This window comes from Gambusia affinis, linkage group LG01, assembly GCF_019740435.1.
Source record: "Gambusia affinis linkage group LG01, SWU_Gaff_1.0, whole genome shotgun sequence".
In the NCBI taxonomy this organism is placed as follows: domain Eukaryota; kingdom Metazoa; phylum Chordata; class Actinopteri; order Cyprinodontiformes; family Poeciliidae; genus Gambusia; species Gambusia affinis.
The window spans coordinates 38624714-38646793 of record NC_057868.1 but is presented as its reverse complement, the minus strand read 5'-3'; the positions used below and the strand labels follow the sequence as shown (position 1 = coordinate 38646793).

The 22080-nt window shown below is 33.3% G+C and overlaps 3 protein-coding genes across 6 annotated transcripts; 2 read left to right on the top strand and 1 right to left on the bottom strand.

Annotated features, from left to right (window-relative positions):
* Positions 1–1834: 1834 nt before the first annotated feature.
* LOC122835326 (CMRF35-like molecule 1) lies at positions 1835–6550 on the bottom strand. The gene is made up of 7 exons (XM_044124300.1): positions 6463–6550; positions 5925–5979; positions 4999–5322; positions 4148–4198; positions 3255–3347; positions 3098–3162; positions 1835–3009 (listed from the first exon to the last, which is right to left on the bottom strand). Exons 2-7 carry the CDS (start codon positions 5956–5958, stop codon positions 2938–2940), a joined length of 639 nt encoding a protein of 212 aa, XP_043980235.1. The 5' UTR covers positions 5959–5979; positions 6463–6550; the 3' UTR covers positions 1835–2937.
* A 2613-nt stretch (positions 6551–9163) lies between these two features.
* LOC122835311 lies at positions 9164–14308 on the top strand. 3 transcript variants are annotated; one of them, XM_044124277.1, is made up of 7 exons: positions 9164–9331; positions 9886–10212; positions 11715–11816; positions 11889–11990; positions 12763–12812; positions 12898–12936; positions 13623–14308. In XM_044124277.1, the coding sequence occupies exons 1-7, from the start codon at positions 9298–9300 to the stop codon at positions 13803–13805; spliced, it is 837 nt and encodes a 278-aa protein (XP_043980212.1). In that variant the 5' UTR covers positions 9164–9297; the 3' UTR covers positions 13806–14308. The 3 variants fall into 3 exon arrangements, with proteins under 3 accessions (XP_043980212.1, XP_043980220.1, XP_043980203.1); XM_044124285.1 differs by having other exon boundaries at positions 9883–10212; positions 12766–12812; XM_044124268.1 differs by having other exon boundaries at positions 9883–10212.
* Positions 14309–14965: 657 nt separating this feature from the next.
* Positions 14966–18922, top strand: LOC122835301 (natural cytotoxicity triggering receptor 2-like). Of its 2 annotated transcripts, none has more exons than XM_044124255.1 (5): positions 14966–15011; positions 15852–16178; positions 16538–16609; positions 18131–18232; positions 18536–18922. In XM_044124255.1, the coding sequence occupies exons 1-5, from the start codon at positions 14972–14974 to the stop codon at positions 18613–18615; spliced, it is 621 nt and encodes a 206-aa protein (XP_043980190.1). In that variant the 5' UTR covers positions 14966–14971; the 3' UTR covers positions 18616–18922. The 2 variants fall into 2 exon arrangements, with proteins under 2 accessions (XP_043980190.1, XP_043980184.1); XM_044124249.1 differs by having other exon boundaries at positions 14968–15011; positions 15849–16178.
* The last annotated feature ends 3158 nt before the right edge of the window (positions 18923–22080 follow it).

The window sequence follows — 22080 nt, the reverse complement described above, 5'->3', positions numbered from 1 at the left end:
GGTTAATAATGGGATTAGCTACCAAAAGCAGATGATACACATTACAATGCCACCGGAATATCCGGGATTAAGGAAAAAACTTCTGAGCAAGATCTAGAGCAGGGGTTATTGTATGTGTATATATCTTTAGTTATATGTGTATGTAACTGGAGAAAACAACATTATGACTGAAAATACAGTTTGTACTGGACCACTGCCAGTACTGCAAGGGTTAACCAACAACAGATCAATTCTTGTCTCTGCACAGGTTTCCAGGAAAGAGAAAGTGAAAGTATGAACTTCAATTTAATGTGTAAAGTCCATCATGCAGTCGTTGGCACATGGATGAAAGTTTATCTTAGCTGGATTTTAGAAATGCATCACCACATTCAAGTTCTTTAAAAGACATTCATTGTTTAGGTTTTAGTAAAACATCAACAGAATCCATAACTACTGTTGACATGTAGAACATGGAGCAACAACTGTTACAAGCTGGGAATATCTTAAGAAAGTTGTTTTGATGTATTTATTTAACGTTTTATTAATTTCATCAGATATATCAATGTTAGCTGTCAATTACTGGAATATAATGTTTGATCTGTTCTAAGTAGGAACATTTAAAAACCAAAGTGCAAAGGAGGGAGAATATTGGAAGAAAAAATGAGTAATTTCTTTAAATGTGAAAAAGTTAACTGTATTTTTAACTAGTTGCAAAGCTGTCGGCTGGTCTGACTTAATGAATTTAACATGTTCTGTGATTTAAGGAAGTTGCTGCAAGTAGTAAATTTATCTGGCCACATGATTGTGCCAAAGTCTGTTCAGAGTCAGAAAACGTTTCTGCTCGGTTTGGCACTGTGATAATCTCATCTCAAATGAGAACAAAACACAGGAGATGAATGTAGATTTCAGAAAACTGTCTTAGAAAAACAGTCTTCAGTCAGAAGCTTCTTCAAATTCACTGTAATACAGACTGCTACAGAAGATCTTTCCTGCCAGCGGTGCTGGATTCAGTTTTGAGATGGGAGGCCGTGTGGAGTGTTTTGTCACTTTGCACGCTCTGTTCTCACTTTCTACGCACCTTTAACCTGTCAGCCGTGCACAGGCTTAATTTTGCCCCACAGTAACATAAATGGGCAGTTTCACAATGATCAGATTTGGAAAAGTTTCTCTGTTTATCAATAGTAAAACGTGTTTTTGTTCTCTTTTGTTTTGTCACCACATAACCTCAATTAATTCACCTAACAATTTTCTAACAAAGATAAAATTTTATTTAATTAGCTAAACTATGACTTTTAAAACTAAATAATAGACAAAGTTTAATTATGCTTCCAGGGTTCACCTGTATCGAATCATCATCAAGCGACAATTAATTAAATAAATTTTTGTCCAAATACTTTATTATGAACGATGATCATTAGTCCAAATCAAATCAAATCAAATTTTATTTGTATAGCACATTTCAGCAGCAAGGCATTTCAAATTGCTTTTACATCATATCAAACACAGAAACACAAAGTCATCAGGTGGGGCGTTCTTGCTTTTGCCTCCATGAAAGGTTTACTGGTTGCACTCCTACTGTGTTATATGGAATAAAAAACCTCTTGGTATTTTTACTCCCACTCACGCTCACAATCACGCAGTTTAAAACGATGTAAACAGCCTTTCATCTGGCTCCCGGCACGAGGCTCCATACAGAACCAACTGCTTTATAAAAGTAAACAAGTCACTTACAAGTCAAAATAAATGTGAAAGAAAAAACCGTAACATTTTATCACAACAGCATCTTCTTATCAACAAGGCCAGACACGTTCATGCAGAAGTTCGTAGGAAATGTGGGAAAGTGAAAGTCTGAACCTCAGGTTTATGTTTGTTTATTGTGATCCACAACAGCATCAACAGCTCAGTGCAGCAGGTATTCTTCCTCAGGTCAGTTTATTAAAAATAAAACACGGATTACATTTACACATAAAAAGTCATATCACAGATGAAGCATTAAAATATTCTATTTTCCATCACTTTTAAAGAAAGACTTTAAGATAAAGGGACAAAAAAATATTTCTCTCTTGTGACAAAAATAAATTATACCTGTGATACTCTTTTATGCAAAGCACAAACATGTACAATAGCATTTCTACATTCATAAATGTGCAAACAGACATATAATACCTTTCGCTATTAGCAATAAATCAATTAGTTGCATAATAAATCAAAATGAGCTCAATAATTTCCATCTGGCTGATTTATCGCTTTTCTTTTCTCTCTTTCTACCAAAAACTGGATCACAAAGTCTTCAGTCTGGTGCCTTGACCTGTTTTTAAGGGGAGTTTTTTCTCTCCACTGTCGCCCCATGCATGCGTCCAGGAAGAGTGAACACTGCAAGTCAGACTCCATACAATCAGTTTCCTTAGATTTCTTTTAAACTAATTTGAACAGTTAACAGAGCTCAGTACTTAATGTTTAATAATTATCAATTGGAATGTATGCCTGACTGAATTGTCATAATGTTCATGTTAAAAAGCATGTTGTAAAACATACAGAGGAGTTTTCAGTTAGACTTTTTTTGTATCTATTTGTATCTGAGGTTTTACAAATGATACAAAACTGAATCACAATTAAAAATCTTTTTTACAGACACACAAATACCTTCTACAAACGTCCAAACATTAATTAGAATTATTTTTGCAGATGAACAAATCTTTATGTCTCAGACATTTCATTTCACTAAGCTACAAAACTTGATTTGTAAGCACAGGATTTTGTGCTTGTAAATAAAGTTTGTAATCTTTCTTTGAGAAAGTTGTTTAGCTTCGGTTTAGCGACACAACTGGATGTAGAGCTGAACCCGTTTGTATTCTCCTCACACCTGATGCCTTTCTGCTGTTTTGGTGAGCAGAACTAGTGCAGAACTTGGGTCTATTAATGAAAACATCTATTTTAATTCCTGGAATGCCGTTAGCCTCAGAGGTTATAGTAAAGTTGTTGTTGAGCGTCGGGTGGAGGCGTCCGGTTAGTAAACTTTGAGGCAGAAAACTGTGAAAGGAAAAGGATAAAATTCAAATTAAGGTCATGAAATAAAAATTAATCTCTAGTTTAATAAAAAACCAGGATGTTGATCCACCTGAGTGCTTCTCCGTCTCCTATTGTTGTTGGTGTTGATGCTTGACTGCCTCCTGCTGGTCGAACCTACACAACACAGCTTCAGATGTCATCATCTTATATTTTTTCCAGTGTTTTCTGTTAAATAAATCCTGAAATGTATTTTAATGTCAGCTTACCATCAGATTCTCTCCTTGTTTTCCATTTGTAGAGGAGCAGCACAGCTGCAGCAAATAATATGGCGACACATAAAGCCAGAGGCAGAACGTAGCCTGAATGAGATGAAGGAAGATCAGCTGGTTCAACACCAGATAAACAGAGGTCAGAGGTCATAATCCTCTATACATGTTTGGGAAATGACAACTCTTTGTTGCAATTAAATTATCTGGTAGAGAGAAATTGTAGTGTCTAATGTGATGTGAAATGTACAGGTTAGGATGGTTCTATAGACTAACATATTCATTCCATTTTATTTTTTCGCATAAAATCATTCTTTGAAAATGAGATTTCAGTTCTGCTTGTTTTGAGCTGTTTCTGGGGCGTCTTGTCACTTTAAATCCAAATAAACTGCTGCTGGCCCCAACTCAACATTTACACCCGCATGTGAAAGTGGCTGCAAACAGATACACCACACAAACCTATATCTTTGAAAAACAGAAGTGGAGCCTCCTGCACAATCAATACAAATACAACAGGTGGTTTCTGGATGGTAAGTCAACAACAAAACACCTGTTTAACATCAGCCATTGTACAGCAGTGAAACCAGCTGACCAAATGTGCTGGAGCTCTGCTTGTGTTGCTAGGTAACGGGCTGGCTTGGCTAGAGTTGCTAGGTAATGGGCTGGGCTAAGGTGATTTGTGACGTTACATTCCTGAGGTTTTTGAAACGGCTCATTTTTCAGACACCAAAAAACCATTAAATTATTGCCAAAAATAATTGGACTGTTTTTAGAAACAGTAGAAACGTAAGTACAAAATGTGTAAAATGTGAATTTTACTTAACAAGGCCCCTTTAAGTGTTAAATGCTGAAGCTAATGCTAAACATAGAGCTTCAGTTCTGCAGGTCATGACCTTTAGAAACGCCTGTCGCCTCCGTCTGCTGCTGTTCCAGCTCCTTCATATCTGTGAGTGAAAACATAGAAGAAAAGGAGTATTTAGTTATGACTAATATACTGAGGCATAAATTAGCAATTTAGTGACAGGTGTTGTGGGTGATCTTTAAAACTGTAGAAAAGAATCAAATAATGATAACATCTGGTGAAAGATAATCATTAAATATTCTTGTTGTAAAATAGAATATCATGAAATTAAAAACACTGAATATTGGAAAAACCTCTCAGATGTTTTTGTTATTTTTCATGAATCTGCAAGGAGAACATTGTTCTTTTTTTTTTTAACTGGTCAAAAAATACTACTGGAGAAAAAACAAACAGGTTTGTAAAAACAAAATCTGAAATTTTGAGATTAATGCCAGAAATATTCTGGGGGAAGAAAGAGGAAATTTCTGTGTTTGAAAAAGTCAAACACTTCTCCATTCTTGTTTCTGTTTATTATCTCCCTAATATGTAAATAAATGACGTGACAACAGCGTCGTTTTTATATTATTCAGAGATGTTTTAAGAGCTGGTTGAGCTCAGTGTATCTCCTGATCCCAGGACAGTAACTCCACTTCAGCAACAACAAAAACTCTAAAATCAATTTATTGTGTAAGTGTTTCACTAAATGATGTTCATTCAACATCAACATTTTGACATTTGATTTCTGTAAGCCATTTAGTCCAACCTGACTGAAGCACTAGATTCCAGTTAAAGTTTCTTTATTGCTAAATAAACTTCATGTTTATGGTTGCACAACTGGAATACATTATTTGTATTATTAACGTTTTCTAATGTTAATAATCCTGAATAAAAAATAAAACTCACCATTTGTGACATTTACGTGAAACTCCTGGCGTGAATCAGTCATGAAACGCCTTTTTAATCCGCACCAGTAGCGCCCGGAGTCGGACTGGACCAGCTGTGAGATGTTCACATACAGAACCGTGGAAGAAGCTGGAAATGTTCCTTCTCTGTATCTGATGCTGTACCGGCCTTTTTCAGCCTCCGTGGCTTCGGTTTCGATGAGAACGTCTCTGTTTTCACACGGATCCCTGCAGACGAACTTCCTTCTTCCAGAGAAAGTAAAGGAGCATTTCGCTGTGATGCTTCCTCCTTCTGTTTGGATCAGTGTTTTCGCACCGCAGAGAGCTGCAGGAAAAACCATCAGTTTAATTTAATGTTTGAACAAGCTGTAGATTTGCTCTGCACACTGCAAAAGACACAAAACCTTACCAAGATTTGAATAGTTTCAACTATAAATACCTTAAAAAATTGACTTACAAGTAACTTTTCTGCAAGTTCAAAGCTTGTTTTAAGTCAATAATTCCTTGATTTTGATTAGAAAAAGTTGATTAGCAGATTATTTCATCCATTTTATAAGTTTAATAATCTGCCACTAATTTTAATCAATATTGCTGAATTACTTATGTAAACAAGCACTTATATCTTGCTGAAAAGCTATTTGTAAGTTAGTTTAGTGTTTTTCCAAGTTTAATAAGAAAGCGGACCAAAAATAATTGGTAACATTTTGTGTTTTTGCAGTGTATCAAATGCTTCTGAATGCATTTGTTTCAAATAATTTACCACTTTTCTGTTCTTACAAAGTCGGAGATTTATCCAAACCAGGAAACTGCTGCACAGTACCAAAACACTCTCAGATTTGTTGTATTTTTATTGAGAAAAATAAAATCCAAGGAAATATGGAATTATAGAGATGCAAAATCCTAAATGTTTTTGGCATCTTTCCTTACCTGAGAGGAAGCAGAAGATGAAAACTTGTTGCATTTTTCTTCAAATGTCTTCAGTCTGCAGAAGAAGGATTTCAACCATTTAGTCACAACCAATCCATAAATTTCTGACCAATCAGGAAGGAGCAGCTAAGCAGTCGAATGTCTCTCCTCCTCCTTCACTGCAGAATCTGACAAACTATTTTGTTTAGTTTCCACTGAAAATACCTTTCAACGCTTAAAATAAGACAAAACTAACAGAAGCGACATATGAGCTGGTTTTCATTCAATAATTCCTTAATATTAATGGAAAAGTACTGGTTCCATTGGCAGATTATTTCACTGATTAAGAAAAATGTCTTGTTAAAATTTAAATAATTTACCATTTGAACTAAAACTTTTTCATAATTATTAAAGAATCATTGACTTAAAACAAGCTCTTATATTTTGCTGAAGTTAGTTTTGCTTTATTTCAAGTGTACTAAGATATTTACACCAGAAACTGGTCTAAAAATAGTTGTTAAGTTTTGCAGTGTGGTGGTTTTATCTGCTTTATACTCACCTGGTTTTCTGATGAAGTTGCTTCCAGATACAGCTGCAGGTTTTTATTTCCTCTCAATAACAGTCAGAGACTCTCGACTTGTTTAAAAACATTTCAGGGATGTTTCTGCTTGTTATATTCGGTGCCTGTCTTCACCACATCCACAATCTGAGGATCAGTTTCTCCACCTGCAGATCTGAAAGTGGATTTAAAGTTCAACTAGTTCACCTTCTGCCTCTGGAGAAGTTTGAATAAAAAACATCTGATAAGACGATGCAAACTGATTCATAAAATGTATTTATCTGCTGATACTTAAAGCCAGATGGGATCAGTGATCCGAATCTGTGGATTTTCTCTTTAATAGTCAGAACAAATGTAAAAAATTTCTTGAAAGCAATTCAAAGTTTTCTATAAAACTCATCCACAAATAAGGTTGCTTGACGCATTTTTTTTTTGGGAAACAGGACAGACATTAAGGTGCATGAATGGTGAGGATTTTACAGAAAGCATCAAAAACTTTAATTTTTAATGTTTATGCATTAAAACCACAAAGCGTTCTTAGTTCCTGACTGAGTTTAGCTCCACTGTGTCACTGAAGGTCATCATTTTTCACTTCCTCTAATTACCTGTCATATTACAGGAAGTTAGAACACAAACTTAAATTGATTATATATATTAATTGTAGTTTATATATACATATGTATATTATATATATATATATATTTTTTTTTTTTCAGGTAACCTAGTTACACTGAAAAAAAAATTGATCCAACAAGAAGAAGAATCTTTCTTTTCATTATTCTAAGGGTTTTAAATATCTTGTATTTCAAGGATTTTCTGGATTATATGTAGTAAAAAATCTCACTAATTTACATTTCTGAAGATTAAATCAGTAAAATTAATAGATTAAAAAGCCCAAAATGTCGATTTATTGATTACTCCCTTCTCCTCACATGGTTGTGTTTCATTTACCAGTTTTATAAATAAAACTACTGTGTGTTTTATTTATTATCAAGCTTGATGCTGAGCAAATGTAATGAACATGTTTTGGATTTGTTTAATGCAAACCCTTTAAATCAACAAGGAACAGGTTCTAGTTTCACTTAAAACATGGGAAAATGTTTTGTTATAAGTGAAATAACCAGTGGAACTATTCTTCATCCAGATTAAGGATTTTTTGACCTAAAACAAGCTATTACATCTTACTGAAATGTTACTTGGAAGTTAGTTTTGTCTTATTTTAAGTGAACACCAGCCTGGTTTTCTAAATCTTATTTGCTAGCACCAGATTGAATCTATCACTGGTTTTAACCAACTCCGGTTGTGTTGGTTTGTCTTCTAATGCAGAGAAATAGTTTAAAGTTAACATGAGTCTAAACAAACTAAACTCAAACTGCTCACTTCTCTTCTACGCCTTTGCTTTAAAAACAAACTTCCTCCTGCTAAAGTTGAACAGTTTCTTTTACGTACCGTTTCTTCAGTATGTGGCAGACATTTATTCAAGGAACTGATGCAACTTGACATGTTGGGGTTTTGCTGCAACATCGGTGAAGAGCAGTTTATCAAGTCTAATTATCCTACCAGTCGTGTTCTTGAACTGTGGGAGGAAATCCCAGAGAAAACTCCTGCATGCCTGGGGAGAACATCTAACTTTGATTCCACAGTTACTGTAAAACAACTTCTGGAAACATTTTTGGCCTCATTGTGTTTTGCTAAAAGTGCAAAACAAAATGAGTGTTAATGGTTTCAGTTGCTGTAACATTTCTCACTTCTAGGCAAAGAAATCGACAAGTGAAACTATTATTCTATTAACTATGCTTAGAATAAACTATTTATTATGTTTCTTTGTGCAGTAAAATGTTGAGTCATGCACTGGATGAGCAGCATTGTTTCTGCACAAAAAAACCAACTTAATTCGACTTACATATTCAGCTGTGGAAAACATTAAGAGTCCACTGCAGTGAAAACCTCCTAGTTATTCCACCAAATATTGATTTCTGAATTAAAACATTAGTATTGTTGTTTCTAGATGAATATGAACTTGTTTTCTTTGCATTATTTGAGGTCTGAAAGCTTCGCATCTTTTTTATTTTGACCTTTTCTCATTTTCTGCAAATAAATACAAAATTTTTGCTTAGAATTTCAGAGACATGATGTCAGTAGTTCATAAAATAAAAGAACAGAGTTTATTTTACTCAAATTTATACTTGTGAAATGTGAAATCAGAAGATTTGATTATTTTAAGTGGTCTCTTATTTTTTTCCAGAGCTCTATATTTAATTAAATTAAATATTAGAACTAGGGACAGTAACCAGAATTATCCAAAAGGTTAGTTTTTAACTGTTGTCCCTGAATAATTAGTAATTTGTAGCTAAAAACAAACAAAAGTTATATAAGCTACATCAAAATGACTTAAATACACAAATTTTGTCAATAAATACAATCAAGACAAACAAAAACAAAGGAAAATACAAAACAATTATTAAAAATAGGATAAAAACATCAAACTAAACTGACTCCATCTAGTTGGTAAAACACAAAATAAAATTTGGTTCAGTCAGAATTATTTAAGCTTTATTACATTTAACTGATTTGTAGAACCAGAGTTTAATTTGCTGGTCTAGTTAAAGTTTCTGATGTTTGTTCACAATACTGACCTTTTAGATATCAGTGACTTTCAGGACTGATTGTTATGTTGTTTCTGTTAACCGAACAGTTCCTGTCGTCAGATTTTAACTCTGCTGAATAAAAACGAGAGAAAAGTAAACTTTGAGTTTAGAGGAAGGAGACGAGACGTTCCTGTTTTTGAAGTGAAGGAGGAAGAGAAGCGAAGTTAGAAACCGGCAGCAGCTCAGGATGAAGGTCACCTTGATCTGCCTCTTCTTCTTCAGTGAGTTTTCTTTATTTAATCTCCTGTTGATTATTTCTGATTACTGATCAATATCTGCATCTGGATCATTTAAATTCTTTATCAGCCTTTGTGTGTCTGATATGTTTCTGTTTTTTTACCCTAAAACTGGTTGGAGTTGGAGATAAAATTTTCTGAACTCGCAGCTTTTTAATACTCAGAGCTGTTAGAAAAAAAGACGCTGGTTAAGTTAGTTAACCTGCAGATTTGTAAATTTATGGTCATTTGAACGTTGAGATGATGAAGAAACATTTTTATTTTGATATTTTTAAAGAGCACCACACATAAATACATTCTTCTTTTTAAGCAAACATCGACAAGCAGTCAAAGACAAAAAGTTTGTTCAGAATAAAAAAGGTTTTCAATAAAAAAAAAAAATTAATTTGAAGGTTAGCTTAACCGGTTTGCTTTCGTCTCTTTGTGAATGAAACGTTTTCCAGTCGTGTTTTTAGCAGTGAAGAGAAGTGAATCTGTGTTCCTTCAGTCTGGTTTGTTAAATACTTTCAGTGACTCTTTGCTGTTGGTCTTTGCAGCAGAACTGCACAATGGAGAACTTGGTTTTGTTCCAGGAAGAACCTACACACAGATGAAGGGAAAAAACATCACAGTTTCATGTTCATTTACCTTCTCTGGGAGGACAATGTACTTCTGTAAGACAGACTGCAGCAGAGAAAACATTCTTGTTGAAACGACTGATTACAGAGCCCAGAGTGGCAGATACATCATTGAATTTAACAGAACTGGTTTTGCATCACATGTTGTTTATGTGAGCATTACGGAGCTGAAAACGTCGGACTCTGGATGGTACAGATGCACTTTGGGCAGGATTCAACACGATGATTTTAAGATTGTTGTCGTCTCTGGTGAGTTTTTCACTGCAATTTACTCCAAATATTAAGAACAAACAGAACCAAAAATTAAATGGTGAAGAAATGTACTTTATTTAAGTTATTGCGCAGAGATCTCGGGCAAAAATAACAAAACTACTACAGCATGTTAACAATAAAACAAAAAAATACCAGTAAGAAAAATCCATAAGGCGAGATATTTATAAAACACTAACTCAGCATTTATACATTTTAAATTATTAAAATTAATTGACATAATGAATCTACAGACAGTTCTAGTTATTTACAAATCCATAAATAAATAATTACTAAAACATATTTAAAAATGGTTCCTAACTAAGTTAAGGAGAAAATCACAGTTTAAAATATGCAAATTCAAAACAACTAGAAAACATTTTTGTGAATCAGAGAATGAAGTCAAACTGAGCAGTAAACTTAGATAATGTCCAAACTGTTCAAATTATCTCTTGAAGATATGATTATTGCTTTATTTAATATATATTATTATTATTATTATTATTATTATTATTATTATTATTATTATTATTATTATTATTATTATTATTATTATTATTACTATTATTATTATTATTATTATTATTATTATTATTATTATTATTATTATTATTATTATTACTATATTATTATTATTACTATATTATTATTATTACTATTATTATTATTACTATTATTATTATTATTATTATTATTATTATTATTATTATTATTATTATTATTATTATTATTATTATTATAGTTTTAATGTTTTGGAAAATAATGATTGTTTATGCACTTTATTTAAAATTAGATACTATACTGAAGGGTTAACTATTAAATAAATGTTTAGTTATTTTATGGATTATAGTAAATGTAAGATTATCGGTAGAAAAGGTTTGGGATTATTGGTAAATATTGGTAAATTAATACTTCCATCCACTCCCTTGATTATGTAACACAAAGTTTGGACCTTATGCTTCATACTTTATTTTTTTGTACATATTCTAAAAACAAATTCACAAACAAACTGTGATTTTTCCCAAAATGCCGAGGTCTCAGTTGAAGTTGGGTGAAAGTCAAGCGTGGAAATATTTAACTCCTCGTTCGTTGAAGCAGCTCAGAAAACATTGGATTTGTTTCCTGTATCTCCATTTGTAACATAAATGATACATAAATGATACATAAGTTTTTCTGGTCTCTATTTTTTATACTTTGATCAATACTTACCCAAAAACCTATTTTATAAAATTTGACTTTCTATTCTGAGATATTTCACTGCAATAGTTCATATTTAGGATTTATTTGGTTGCCCTGCTGAAAATGAAATTGGTCTGTAGTGTGTTTTGCTGACCTTTTTGACATTTTACATACTGTTATGTTTGCTGTCATGTTTGCAAGAACACTTCTGAGATAAAATCATTATGAAAAAAGAGAAACTGCATATTTTTTCCAACAGTAATAAAAATATCAATATATTGCTTATTAATAAAACAGAACTCTAATAATTTATCTCCAATTAGCTTCCCCAACAGCAACATCAACAGGGAGACTGAGCTTCTCTTCTTCTCCTCCTTTCTCCTCTGAAACCACCAAACCCTCCAGCACGTCAGCGCCACCTGCAGGTGCGATACCTGTTCACGTCTGCAGCTTTGCGGAGACGATGAGACTCTGTTAAACTCTAAACGTCCCTGCAGGGGTTCTGCTTTCTGTCGGTGTGGCTCTAACCATCATTATCATCGTTTTGGCTGCAGCGCTTCTGGTTTTCTTCAAATACAGGAAAAACAAGCAGCATAAAGGTGAGTTTCAAGATGCTAACTTCACTTTAGGAGAAAATGTATTTCACTGACTCACTGGAACTACCAGTTTCAGCTGCCCAAACATATGACTATATGTTTAATAAGATTATTGTTATTTACTAAGTCAAGCAATCAACTAATCAGAATTTTTGCTCCTCATTTGCTCTTTGTAACATGACAGAGTGATTTATAATTTGCACTTTGATCCTTCAGCTTGCAGAACCACTTTTTGTTGCAAATCCAGCTGTTAGTGTTTTTGTGGTAAGTCTTCACCAGTCAGAGACAAATGTTTTAGAAATCAGAACCAGTTTTATTGGCCCAGCAGTTTGTGTACAGAATCAAGGACTTTGACTTTGGTTGCACACAGAAGTTGGGATCTGCAGAGATTTTAGCTTCTCTTTTGCTAACTCTAGACATGTAAAAGTCCTGGATGGAGGGAAAATCAGTCCTGATGATTCTCTCTGCAGACCTGATTGCTATTTGTAGTTTGGACTTCCTACTTTTTAGAGAATAGCAGAAGCTCATTCAAAATGAAAATAAAAAACTTCTACACACAAAAGATTTGGCTAAAATCATTAAACTCGACTAGATGTGAATGTATTTGGAGCTAAACTTATCCAGTGTAGCTCTGGGATCATTGCTCTGCTGAAAGGTGAATCTCTGCATCAGTTTTACATAAAATAACAATAAATGACAAAACTCAGCAAGAAAAATGGCGGAGCTCCTCTGACCTCAATGTCTCATAGTATCAAATTATTGTTTTATTGTGCAGCAGGTTCTGCAGAGCCGTCAGTAGGAACAGAGTATGCCACCGTCATAAAGGTGAGTCTGAGTCTGTAAAGAATCTGTTTGGACTTTTTTCACTGTTTGTTGAATCATCTGAAACAAAAGATTTTTTTTCCTGCAGCCCCACAGCGTAAAGAGGGAAACTGAAACCCAAAACACAGTAAGTAAACTCTGAAATTCAAGTATTTAATTCAGTTACATTTGTGAAAGTATTTTTTTTCATGAAAATACAATTATAAATGTAAATATTTGAAGTCAAACATGATATTTTTATTCAGTTTTCATAAAAAAATCAATTTGTTTATTAAGTTAGCATGAAAAAGAAACTTTTATTCATCATTTTTATGCTTTTAGATCGTTAAATTCATCATTCACCTTCTTCTGTGCACCACATTGTCAGTTTCAGGATTTCATCTCTTTATTCACTCATTTTATGACAGCTGGATCTCCTTGTAGTTGTGGTTTTGGTACAGCAGGGGGCGCCCTTTAATGCTTTTCGTCAGATGAACATCATTTATGATTTCCTGATCAAATATTAGAAAATTTTCTCAGAGTGGCTGAAACTATTAGGACAGTCCGTGAGCATCACGGTCTTCCAGAGTTTACTTTAAAGTATTAAAGAAAATAAAAGCCGTGACTAATTGAGCTGTTTTAAATAACTTCATGATTTTATTTTTTTATTTCTTAAAGTTTACATTTCAAAAGCATCGAGTCAAGTTTTAGTTGGTTTATTTAGATTATAAATATTAAATATTTGCTTTGTATTTAGAGAATGACAAATAATCATATTATAAATAAACAAATAAAAATCTTTAAGGTGTAATTTCTGTTCCTCTCATCCTCCAGGTTGAAAGTGACAGCCTCGATTATTCCGAGGTGCATTTTCCCAAACATACCACCAACCTGCACAGCTGCGCCCCCTGTGGTAACCATGGAGACAGCGTCATCTACGCTGAGCCTCGGACAGTCGGAAAACATGGCGGCTGCAGTAAAGAGGATTCAGCTCGGCAACGTTTAGTCACACTGTAGCACAAACCAAAAATAAACAACAATTTAGTTTCATGTCAGTGACGGCGCTGCAAAGCAAAAGGTGAAATAAATCTAATAATTTTTATGTTAAACTTTATCTTTAGGAACTTTAAATCATTAGACTAATTTGATCCTTTAAGTGATTTTGAATAATAAACTGCAGGTTTGTACAGAGAAGGATTTTTATTTAAATCTAACAAGAAGCTGCAGGCCCAGAACTCAACCTAAAGGTTATGAAACTTTACCCAGTTATTTTTGCTAAATGTCAAAAAACCTGTAGAATAATTGAGGAGATTTTTCCAGTTCAGATGGTTTTGATATCTTGTTTTTGTAATCACAAATACGCAATGTAATCATTCTGTTTTTTTGTTTGTTTTTTTTGTTGTTTTTTTTTCAGATTGCTTTAATATGTTTTATGAAAGCTTTGAAATGATTTCATCTTTTATTTTTATTCTTTCATGTGGATTTCTACATGGGAAAGATTTGTAAATACTTTAAACCAACACAAGTTGAATTAATAAACAATATTCTTTGAATTATTAATTTTTTGCTTGATCACTTCTGTGTATTACAAAAAGGTCTCCTTTATTTTACATCAAATAACTTGTTAGATTTAATAACTTTTAACTTTAGCTTCCCATATAAGGGGTTGATTTTGGCTGCTTAAACTTGTTTTCTCTCATAAAGAAGTTCTTCATTAAGTTTAATCAAAGCTCAAAATGCCATAAATATTCAGGATGAATTTCATCAAAGGCAAAAAGGAATAGTTTAGATTTTTGAAGTGGGGTTGATTTTTTTAAAATGAAATGTATGGAAGAGGATTAGGGCCAATAATAATAATAAAAAAACAAACTAACTGAATTCTGACTTGAATTTCATAAATATGAGAAAAATGTCAGGAGTATCTTTTATTCCATTGGCCCTGATCCCCTTTTGAAGAAATGAACATATTTGTGTCTCCTTTATAACTTATGTCTGAAGAGAAAACACAATGTTAGATTTTTAACTCAGTAAAAACAGCAATAATCTCCTACAGAAACTTTAACTCTGCAGTAAAAGTAGTAGTGCCCTCTGGTGTTCAGAGGAGGAACTGCATCCTGCAGAAGTTTCTGGTTTATCAGTGAAGCAGGAAGAGAAACAGAGTTAGAAACCATCAGCAGCTCAGGATGAAGGTCTGTCTCACTCTGATCTGCCTCCTCTTCCTCAGTGAGTACATTTTATGTCATTTTATTTACTTTAGCTTCTATGTAGACAAATAAAAAAAGATTTTGTGGCACTGGTGGCCTTTATTAAACCGTAAATTGACAAGAAAAAGGATAATGAAGTAGGGAGAAGTCATTCAGCAAATGACCACAGACCACAAATCGAACCAACCGATTTCACACAGAGGATTCAGGCTGTCAATCCTTCAGTTCCCTGGAATATAAAAGATTTATTCTACCTTGTTGAAATATTTGGACCCAACCGTTTTAGTTGTTCTATCTATTGCATCCCTTTTTATTTATTTGGTAAACCAATTTTAAATAGAGCTCTATGCTTTGTTGACTTGTTCTCCATTTGATCTGTTACTTTCTGTTCACTTTGTGGTGAAATTTGCTGATGTTTTAAACATCCGGATGTAAAATATGTTTGTTTTCATGCAATAACAGAAAACCTGATAGGAGGCATTTATATGTAGAAACAAAACAAAATAAAACTCACGCTTCCAACTTTCACATGCTCAGAGTCGGTTGCTTTCCAGAAATGTAGGTTTTATAAAACTCAGACTATTAAATAAACAGAGGAAACGGCTGTGAAACTGAAGAGGAAGATCAAGTTCCTCTAAGACACTCAAGTCATCTTTGAAGAGAAAACCTTAAAAAGATGCGTCAGTGCCTTTCTTCAAAACTTTGCAAACTTCCTCAATTGATATTCAGCTGTTTAAGGAAACTAGAAGATTGTTGATCTGGTTTAGTGAGTTTAGCTGAATGAGTTTGAAACACTTTCTTAAGTTGAGATTCATTCTAACGCATCCAGTTAAATTAACTACATTTTTCTCCTCAGCAGCTCTGCAGGATGGAGAAACTGTGGGAATCTATGCAGAAAAGGAAGGAGGAAGCATCAACGTTACATGTGAATTTGATTATTATGGAGATAAAAGGTTTCTCTGTAAGGAAACTTGTGAAGGAGAAAATATTCTCATTGAATCAACTGAAGACAGAGATGAGAACGAAAGATTCAGTATCAGATATGAAAGAAGAAACATTTTTTCATCTGATTTTCTACATGTGAGCATCACAGATCTGAAACCGTCAGACTCAGGACGGTACTGGTGTCGCTCAGATGAAACCTATGATGGAACTCTATACGATGATTTTAATCTTGTGATTGAAGGTGAGTTTTCTGGTTTTATCATTTAGCTCAGATTTTCAGCAGATCAACTTTAAAAGACAAACATGTTCGAACTGCAGACACATCGATCATAAAATGAGAGGAATGTAAATTTATACTCATGATTCTGTTTCAAATCCTCAGAACCAAAATGGACTCTGCACTGCAAAAACATAAAAGTATCTTTACCTAGTTTTTACTCAAATTATTGTAGCACACTTGAAATAAGACAAAAGTGACTTAGAGGTAATCTTAACTCAAGGTTACTAAAAAAGTTGCACAAATTAGACTAAAAATACTTGATAAGATTTTGTGTTTTTGCAGAGTGGGACCTTTAATAAGATCAACTTTTTCTCCATCAGCTTCTATCACAACAACAACAACATCAAGAAGAACAACAGCAACAACAACAGCAGCAGCAGCAACAACTCAGGGTCAGAGTTTCTCTCTTTCTCCATCTGAAACCATCAAACTCTCTAAGAAACCAGTTGCAGCTTCAGGTTCTCCGTCGGTTCATGTTGGTCGATGTTGATGAGACGATTTGGGTCTGTTTAAGTGCATCAGTGACATTCAGAGCTGTTAACGGAAAAACCTATTAGTAATAAATTATAAAACTCATGATTAAATAAACGAAATACAAAAACAAAAGGAGGTAAACCAACATCTGATTCATTTAAATTTCTTGGATTCATTTTAGTTTATTGAAGGACAAAGAGAATATCAGAGCTCCCACAGATTATGGTTTACTGACTCACTGGATGAAAACCCACAAAGACCTTAACCCTCAGTGTGCAACTTAAAAAAAGGAACATTTTGTTCACATTTGTTGAAATTGTCACAGTGTAATATAAAACAGTTCATTAATGAAAGGATTGATTTCCTCCACTACTGAGCTACTATTGCTGTCTGAAGAAATGCAACCAATCAGAGCCAGGAGGCGGGGCTTAGCGCTGACAATCAATGCTAATTGCTGTTACTTGAAAATCATCTTTCTACCATCGTCATCGGTGGCTATGCTAGTTTTAGCATTTATGGCAAAAAAGCTGATTTAGCATTGAGGACGAGGCTGTGAGAGTTATTCATTTATTTTTACTGTAGTTTAGTTTTATTTTGTGACTTTTTTTTTTCTAATTCAGTTAGTTTTAAGTAGTTTTTGGAGTGTTTGCTAGTTTTTATTAGCTATTATTTCTTAACATTGATTAAATATTGCTTAGGTCCAGTTTAGTTTTTATTAGTTATAGTAATAGTTCCAGGTTTTTGAATTCTGGACCTAAAAATTAACTAAAGTATTGTATTGTGATTGTTCACACATCGATTGGGCGATGAATATTTAACAGAAGATACAATTTTAAAATGTATTAATTTATTTCTCCCATGTTTTGCTGTCGCCGTTTTGTGACTGGCGTAAACGCCGCCTGGATGGACAGAATGACGTAATTTTGACATAAATCTTTTGTGAGAAAAGAAAAATCTTTTTCCCATCAACAGATTCATAAACACATAAACAAAAAATATTTTAACTATACTTTCATTATGTTTTAGTTTTATAAATGCATGATTTATAGTTAGTTATGGTTTTCCACCATTAATTACTGTTATTATTTATTTCAGTGAACAAAACTTTTTCTCAGTTTTTGTTAATTTGTTAGTTTTAGTTTAACTGTAATAATCTTGATCCATTTCGGTTCAGATAGCAACGATTGTTTTGTCAATACGTCTCAGCGCATTTTTAAAAAAATGAAACGTCTTTTGCATTTCCAGTGCAAAATCACAACAACACTGTTTCATCTTTGGTTCTTTATGCTGCAAACTTTAGATATCTAATATGTTTTACTAATACTAATATGAGAAATGTGTAGAAATGCTGACATTTAAATGTCAGTTGGATCAGATGCACCACTTTTACCACTTTGTCCTGATCAAACCAAACTGTTTTCTCTTTAACTCCCCTGCAGGTCTGCAGCTTTATTTAGTTCTGTCTTCTGTCGTCAAGATCATCTTGTTATCAACGTCTTTGGTTATTTTCTGCAGAAAGAGGAAGGCCATGAAAAGCAAAGGTAAGAAAAACAGAAACAGTTTATGAGAAACTACATCTGTACTAAAGCTCTCCTGCACCCCACAGGGTTCTTCTTCATTTTCTTCTTCAGAGTTTTATTCATCTAGAGCAAGTGTCTGTAAAAATAAAGACTCAGCAACCAATTTATTTCAAAGTTATTTAAAAACATTAAAATATGTCCCTCATTCAGCTGCATCATTTCTAGAAAACAAAATGTCTCGACACGCTCTGGTCATCAATCAGCTGAGGTTTTCTAGGACTTTACATTTAAAGTCTCTTAATCTCTGATCTAAATGTTTTTCAGATTCTGCTGTGGGAACAGAGAACGACGGCGTCAATCAGGCGTGTCCGAATATTTATGAAACACCACCAGAGTTTCTTTAGTGTTTTAAAAATCAACTCAGAGAGAAGAAACCAGAGAGAACGACAAACAGAAAAAATCATCTAACCAATTATCTTCAAGTTCAACTTAAACTAAAATATTATTTAAATGTTTTCATACTGAAATAATTCAATCTGTGTCAGAATTTGCAAATCAAATGTTGCATTTCTGCTTTCATGAGTTTACATTTGTCATTTATAATAACATTAGAGCTGCAAGTAAAAACATGGTGAACTTTCAGGTTATTTTATACTTTTATCTTTAAATCTGTTTGTATGGAGGGATTTTCTACTTTTTTTTTACACCAATAAATCCTACGTACCCTCTGAAGTTTCTCAGTTATTTTAATCTAATCATGGGTCATAATCTATCAATCAGACTCAGTTGGTTCAGTTATTAGAGATATGATCAATGTGATTAACAGCAAGCAAGAAGGTTTCTGAGTTTGAATCCAAATGTCAAAGAAGATTAACTTAAAAAAATTACAATTTCAGTTAAAGTTATTCAAGCCTCAACATTATGGAGTATTGAAAGCATTTAAGAAACTTTCAACATCAAAAATTCTTTAAAATTTACAATTTATGGAGAACAACCTTTTTACAACTAGTGTGAATTAATTTGCATGTTTTTTTGGGCTATATTGTAGTTGCACTTTTATGCAACAAATCAAACTATTCAACATAATAAATGAATAAAAAAACAAATTGTTTACAAACTATTGAAAATGGCTTGAAAAATAGTTAATTTATTTTGGTGGAACAACCATGTTTGTGTTATGTTGACATTTGTTCCCCTCAATTTCCTCACCAAGGTAATTATCTTTAACTAAAACTAACAATAACAAAAACTGAAACTGAGAAAACTAAAACGGGGAAAAAAAGGGAAAAACTCCAATAAAGTTGCATTGAGGTCAAACTAAACTATAATAAACCCAAAGCTGCTATAACCCTTTTCAGAGTGTATAAATAAGACTTTGTTCAGTAAAGAGGATGTGAAAGCGCTTCACACCAACAGATTCACACACCGGTGTTGGTAACCACTATTGTAGCCAAAGTTGCACCGACACCACCAGTTCATGTAACATGAAGCACTTTGGGTTTTCAGACTTAATAAAGTGTCATAAAAGTACAACAACGCTGATATAAACAACAACAAAAACTGAATCAACCTCTCAAAATGCTGAATGCAGCAGAAAACAAACCTAGCGTTTGTTTTTGTTCCAATAAATGTAAATAAAGTCGTAAGCATAATTTCTCTTTAAGACTGTTGCATATAATGACAGTAATCACGAGTTTATCGAGAATCGATTGTGTTTCTCATCAGCAGCTCCGCAGGATGGAGAAACTGTGAGATCATTCACTGGAAAGGAAGAAGCATAACAGTTATGTGTGAATTTGGCCTCTCTGGAAACAAAACGTTCCTCTGTAAGGATGCTTGTGCAGGAGGAAATATTCTCACTGAAACGACTCAAAGCAGAGATCAGAGAGGCAGATATTGGACTCAATATGAAAAGAGGAGCTCTGTCATCTGAACTTGTTCATGAGGAAATCAATGAGCTGAAACTGTTGGACTGATGACGCTACCTGTGCAGCTCAGGTAAAACTATTCTCACTCAAAGTGTCGACTTTCAACTTGTTGTGACAGAAAGTGAGTTTTCTGCTCAAAGTCTTGAAAATGTTCCTTCATTTCTCCAAAGGGAGGTTATTCTCAGAAAACATCAAGCTATCAACTGAGTTTGAACGATCAGCTCAGATTCCCAACAGATCGACTTTAAAAGATCAACATGTTCAAACTGCATCATGCAGACACACACAAACATCAGGAAGATATTTTCAGTTAAATCAATTAATCGTTTAAAGGCCCCAAAACAACAAGTTCTTCAATGTCCAACTATTATTCTTTCCATTATTCTAGCAATTAATTGATTAATCAGATAAAAAAATTGGCACATTCTGCAGATTTTTTATGTCAGACCTTTTTACACAATATTAGAAATACAAAGATGCAAACATTTTTAAATAAGAAAATAGCAAAAAAAAAAACAACAAACAAACAAACAAACAAACAAACAAAAAAAAAAAACAGCATTAATTTAGATTAACCTTAATTATTTGTAGCAAAGGAAGAAACTGAAGATAGAAAATGCTTTTTACGAATTTGTTGATGTTTTTGGATTAATAACTGATGGCAAAAGGTGTTAAATATGATATTTTTATTGGCAGAATTTGAACCAGATGAAGTTAAAACTGTAATTTGAGGCTTTCTGGGTAAAACAAAGGTAGGTTTTTAATCTTAAATGCAAAATGTTTGTATTTTGTACAGTTTGGTTAAATTACTGCTCTGACTGTTGTCCTTCCAACTAATGGCCATTTTTAGAGGATGTATCCTCCAGTTGCCAATTAATTGATTACTAAATCAGGTGACGATAATTCAAATAATCGATTGATCTCAATTCGATTAATTGTTTCAGCTCTATTTATCAGTGAAGCTCTTTCCTGTCAAAGGAAAAACATGCCAACATTACAGACACAAATGTAATTAAAACAAGAAAAAAATACTTTATAACAATAACTGGATTATCATTTTATCATCTGTGTAACTGATAATTTACAGTAACTGTTTTTAAAGTTTAATATTCCTGTAAATTTCAACATGAAGCAGCTTTAATTTTTCAATATAACTTTAAAAATGAGCTAATCAGTGAATATTTCAGCATGTTGGATGTTTGATGAGACTCAGATCTGGTTTTAATCAGTTAATGTTACAAAGTATTTATGGGTAAAAGAGGCGAGTCGTGTGTTAACATCAATACGACTATTTTTAAAATAAAAAACAACGCTTTTATTTCCTCCTTTTCTCTGGTCGCTATTACAGGTTTCATGTTGAGCTCTATGTGCAGAAAACCAAATATTTAAAATATTGCAGAAGCACAAATTACACTGCAAAACAGAGGATTCAGCTTCTTTTATCTCAGACGTGCAGGGATGCAAACATCTTCCACTTTATCCTGATCAAATCAAGCTGTTCTCTTGTTTTCTCTGTTGCAGGTTTGCAGCTTTATGTGTTTCTTTCTCTGATCACCAACTTCATCTTGTTATCAACACCTTTAGTGATTTTCTGCTGAACGAGGAGAGCCATGAAAAACAACGATGAGAAAACACTGAAATAGCTGCGATGTCTTCATTTTACATATACGTAAAAAACTATACTTAAAACAAAGCTAAGAGTTAAAAAAGAGCTTCTGGCTAAAAATAAAGATTTCGCCACAGATTTACAGAAATGGGAAGTTACGACAGTTCGATGATGTTTCTGTTGTCTCATTTCTGGAGAATATTTCATCAGATCCAAATCTCGCCAACATGCTGAGCATTAATGATCAGGGATTTCTCTCAGATCAGATTGATACTAAACAAGTTTTCTAAGACTTTTCTTCTAGTTCTCGGAAAATTCAGAAGTTCACAGGTATA

What these genes read in the sequence shown, in the direction of transcription:
- LOC122835301 (XM_044124249.1), top strand. Translation starts at nt 14,972, where the DNA reads ATGAAGGTCTGTCTCACTCTGATCTGCCTCCTCTTCCTCA. An exon ending in AGCAGCAGCAACAACTCAGG is followed by an intron (nt 16,610 to 18,130) that starts GTCAGAGTTTCT and finishes ACTCCCCTGCAG; the next exon opens with GTCTGCAGCTTTATTTAGTT. An exon ending in GAAGGCCATGAAAAGCAAAG is followed by an intron (nt 18,233 to 18,535) that starts GTAAGAAAAACA and finishes AATGTTTTTCAG; the next exon opens with ATTCTGCTGTGGGAACAGAG.
- LOC122835311 (XM_044124268.1), top strand. Translation starts at nt 9,298, where the DNA reads ATGAAGGTCACCTTGATCTGCCTCTTCTTCTTCA. An exon ending in CACGTCAGCGCCACCTGCAG is followed by an intron (nt 11,817 to 11,888) that starts GTGCGATACCTG and finishes ACGTCCCTGCAG; the next exon opens with GGGTTCTGCTTTCTGTCGGT. An exon ending in AGTATGCCACCGTCATAAAG is followed by an intron (nt 12,813 to 12,897) that starts GTGAGTCTGAGT and finishes TTTTTCCTGCAG; the next exon opens with CCCCACAGCGTAAAGAGGGA.
- LOC122835326 (XM_044124300.1), bottom strand. Translation starts at nt 5,958, where the DNA reads ATGCAACAAGTTTTCATCTTCTGCTTCCTCTCAG. An exon ending in GGCGACAGGCGTTTCTAAAG is followed by an intron (nt 3,348 to 4,147) that starts GTCATGACCTGC and finishes CATCTCATTCAG; the next exon opens with GCTACGTTCTGCCTCTGGCT. An exon ending in AACAAGGAGAGAATCTGATG is followed by an intron (nt 3,163 to 3,254) that starts GTAAGCTGACAT and finishes TGTGTTGTGTAG; the next exon opens with GTTCGACCAGCAGGAGGCAG.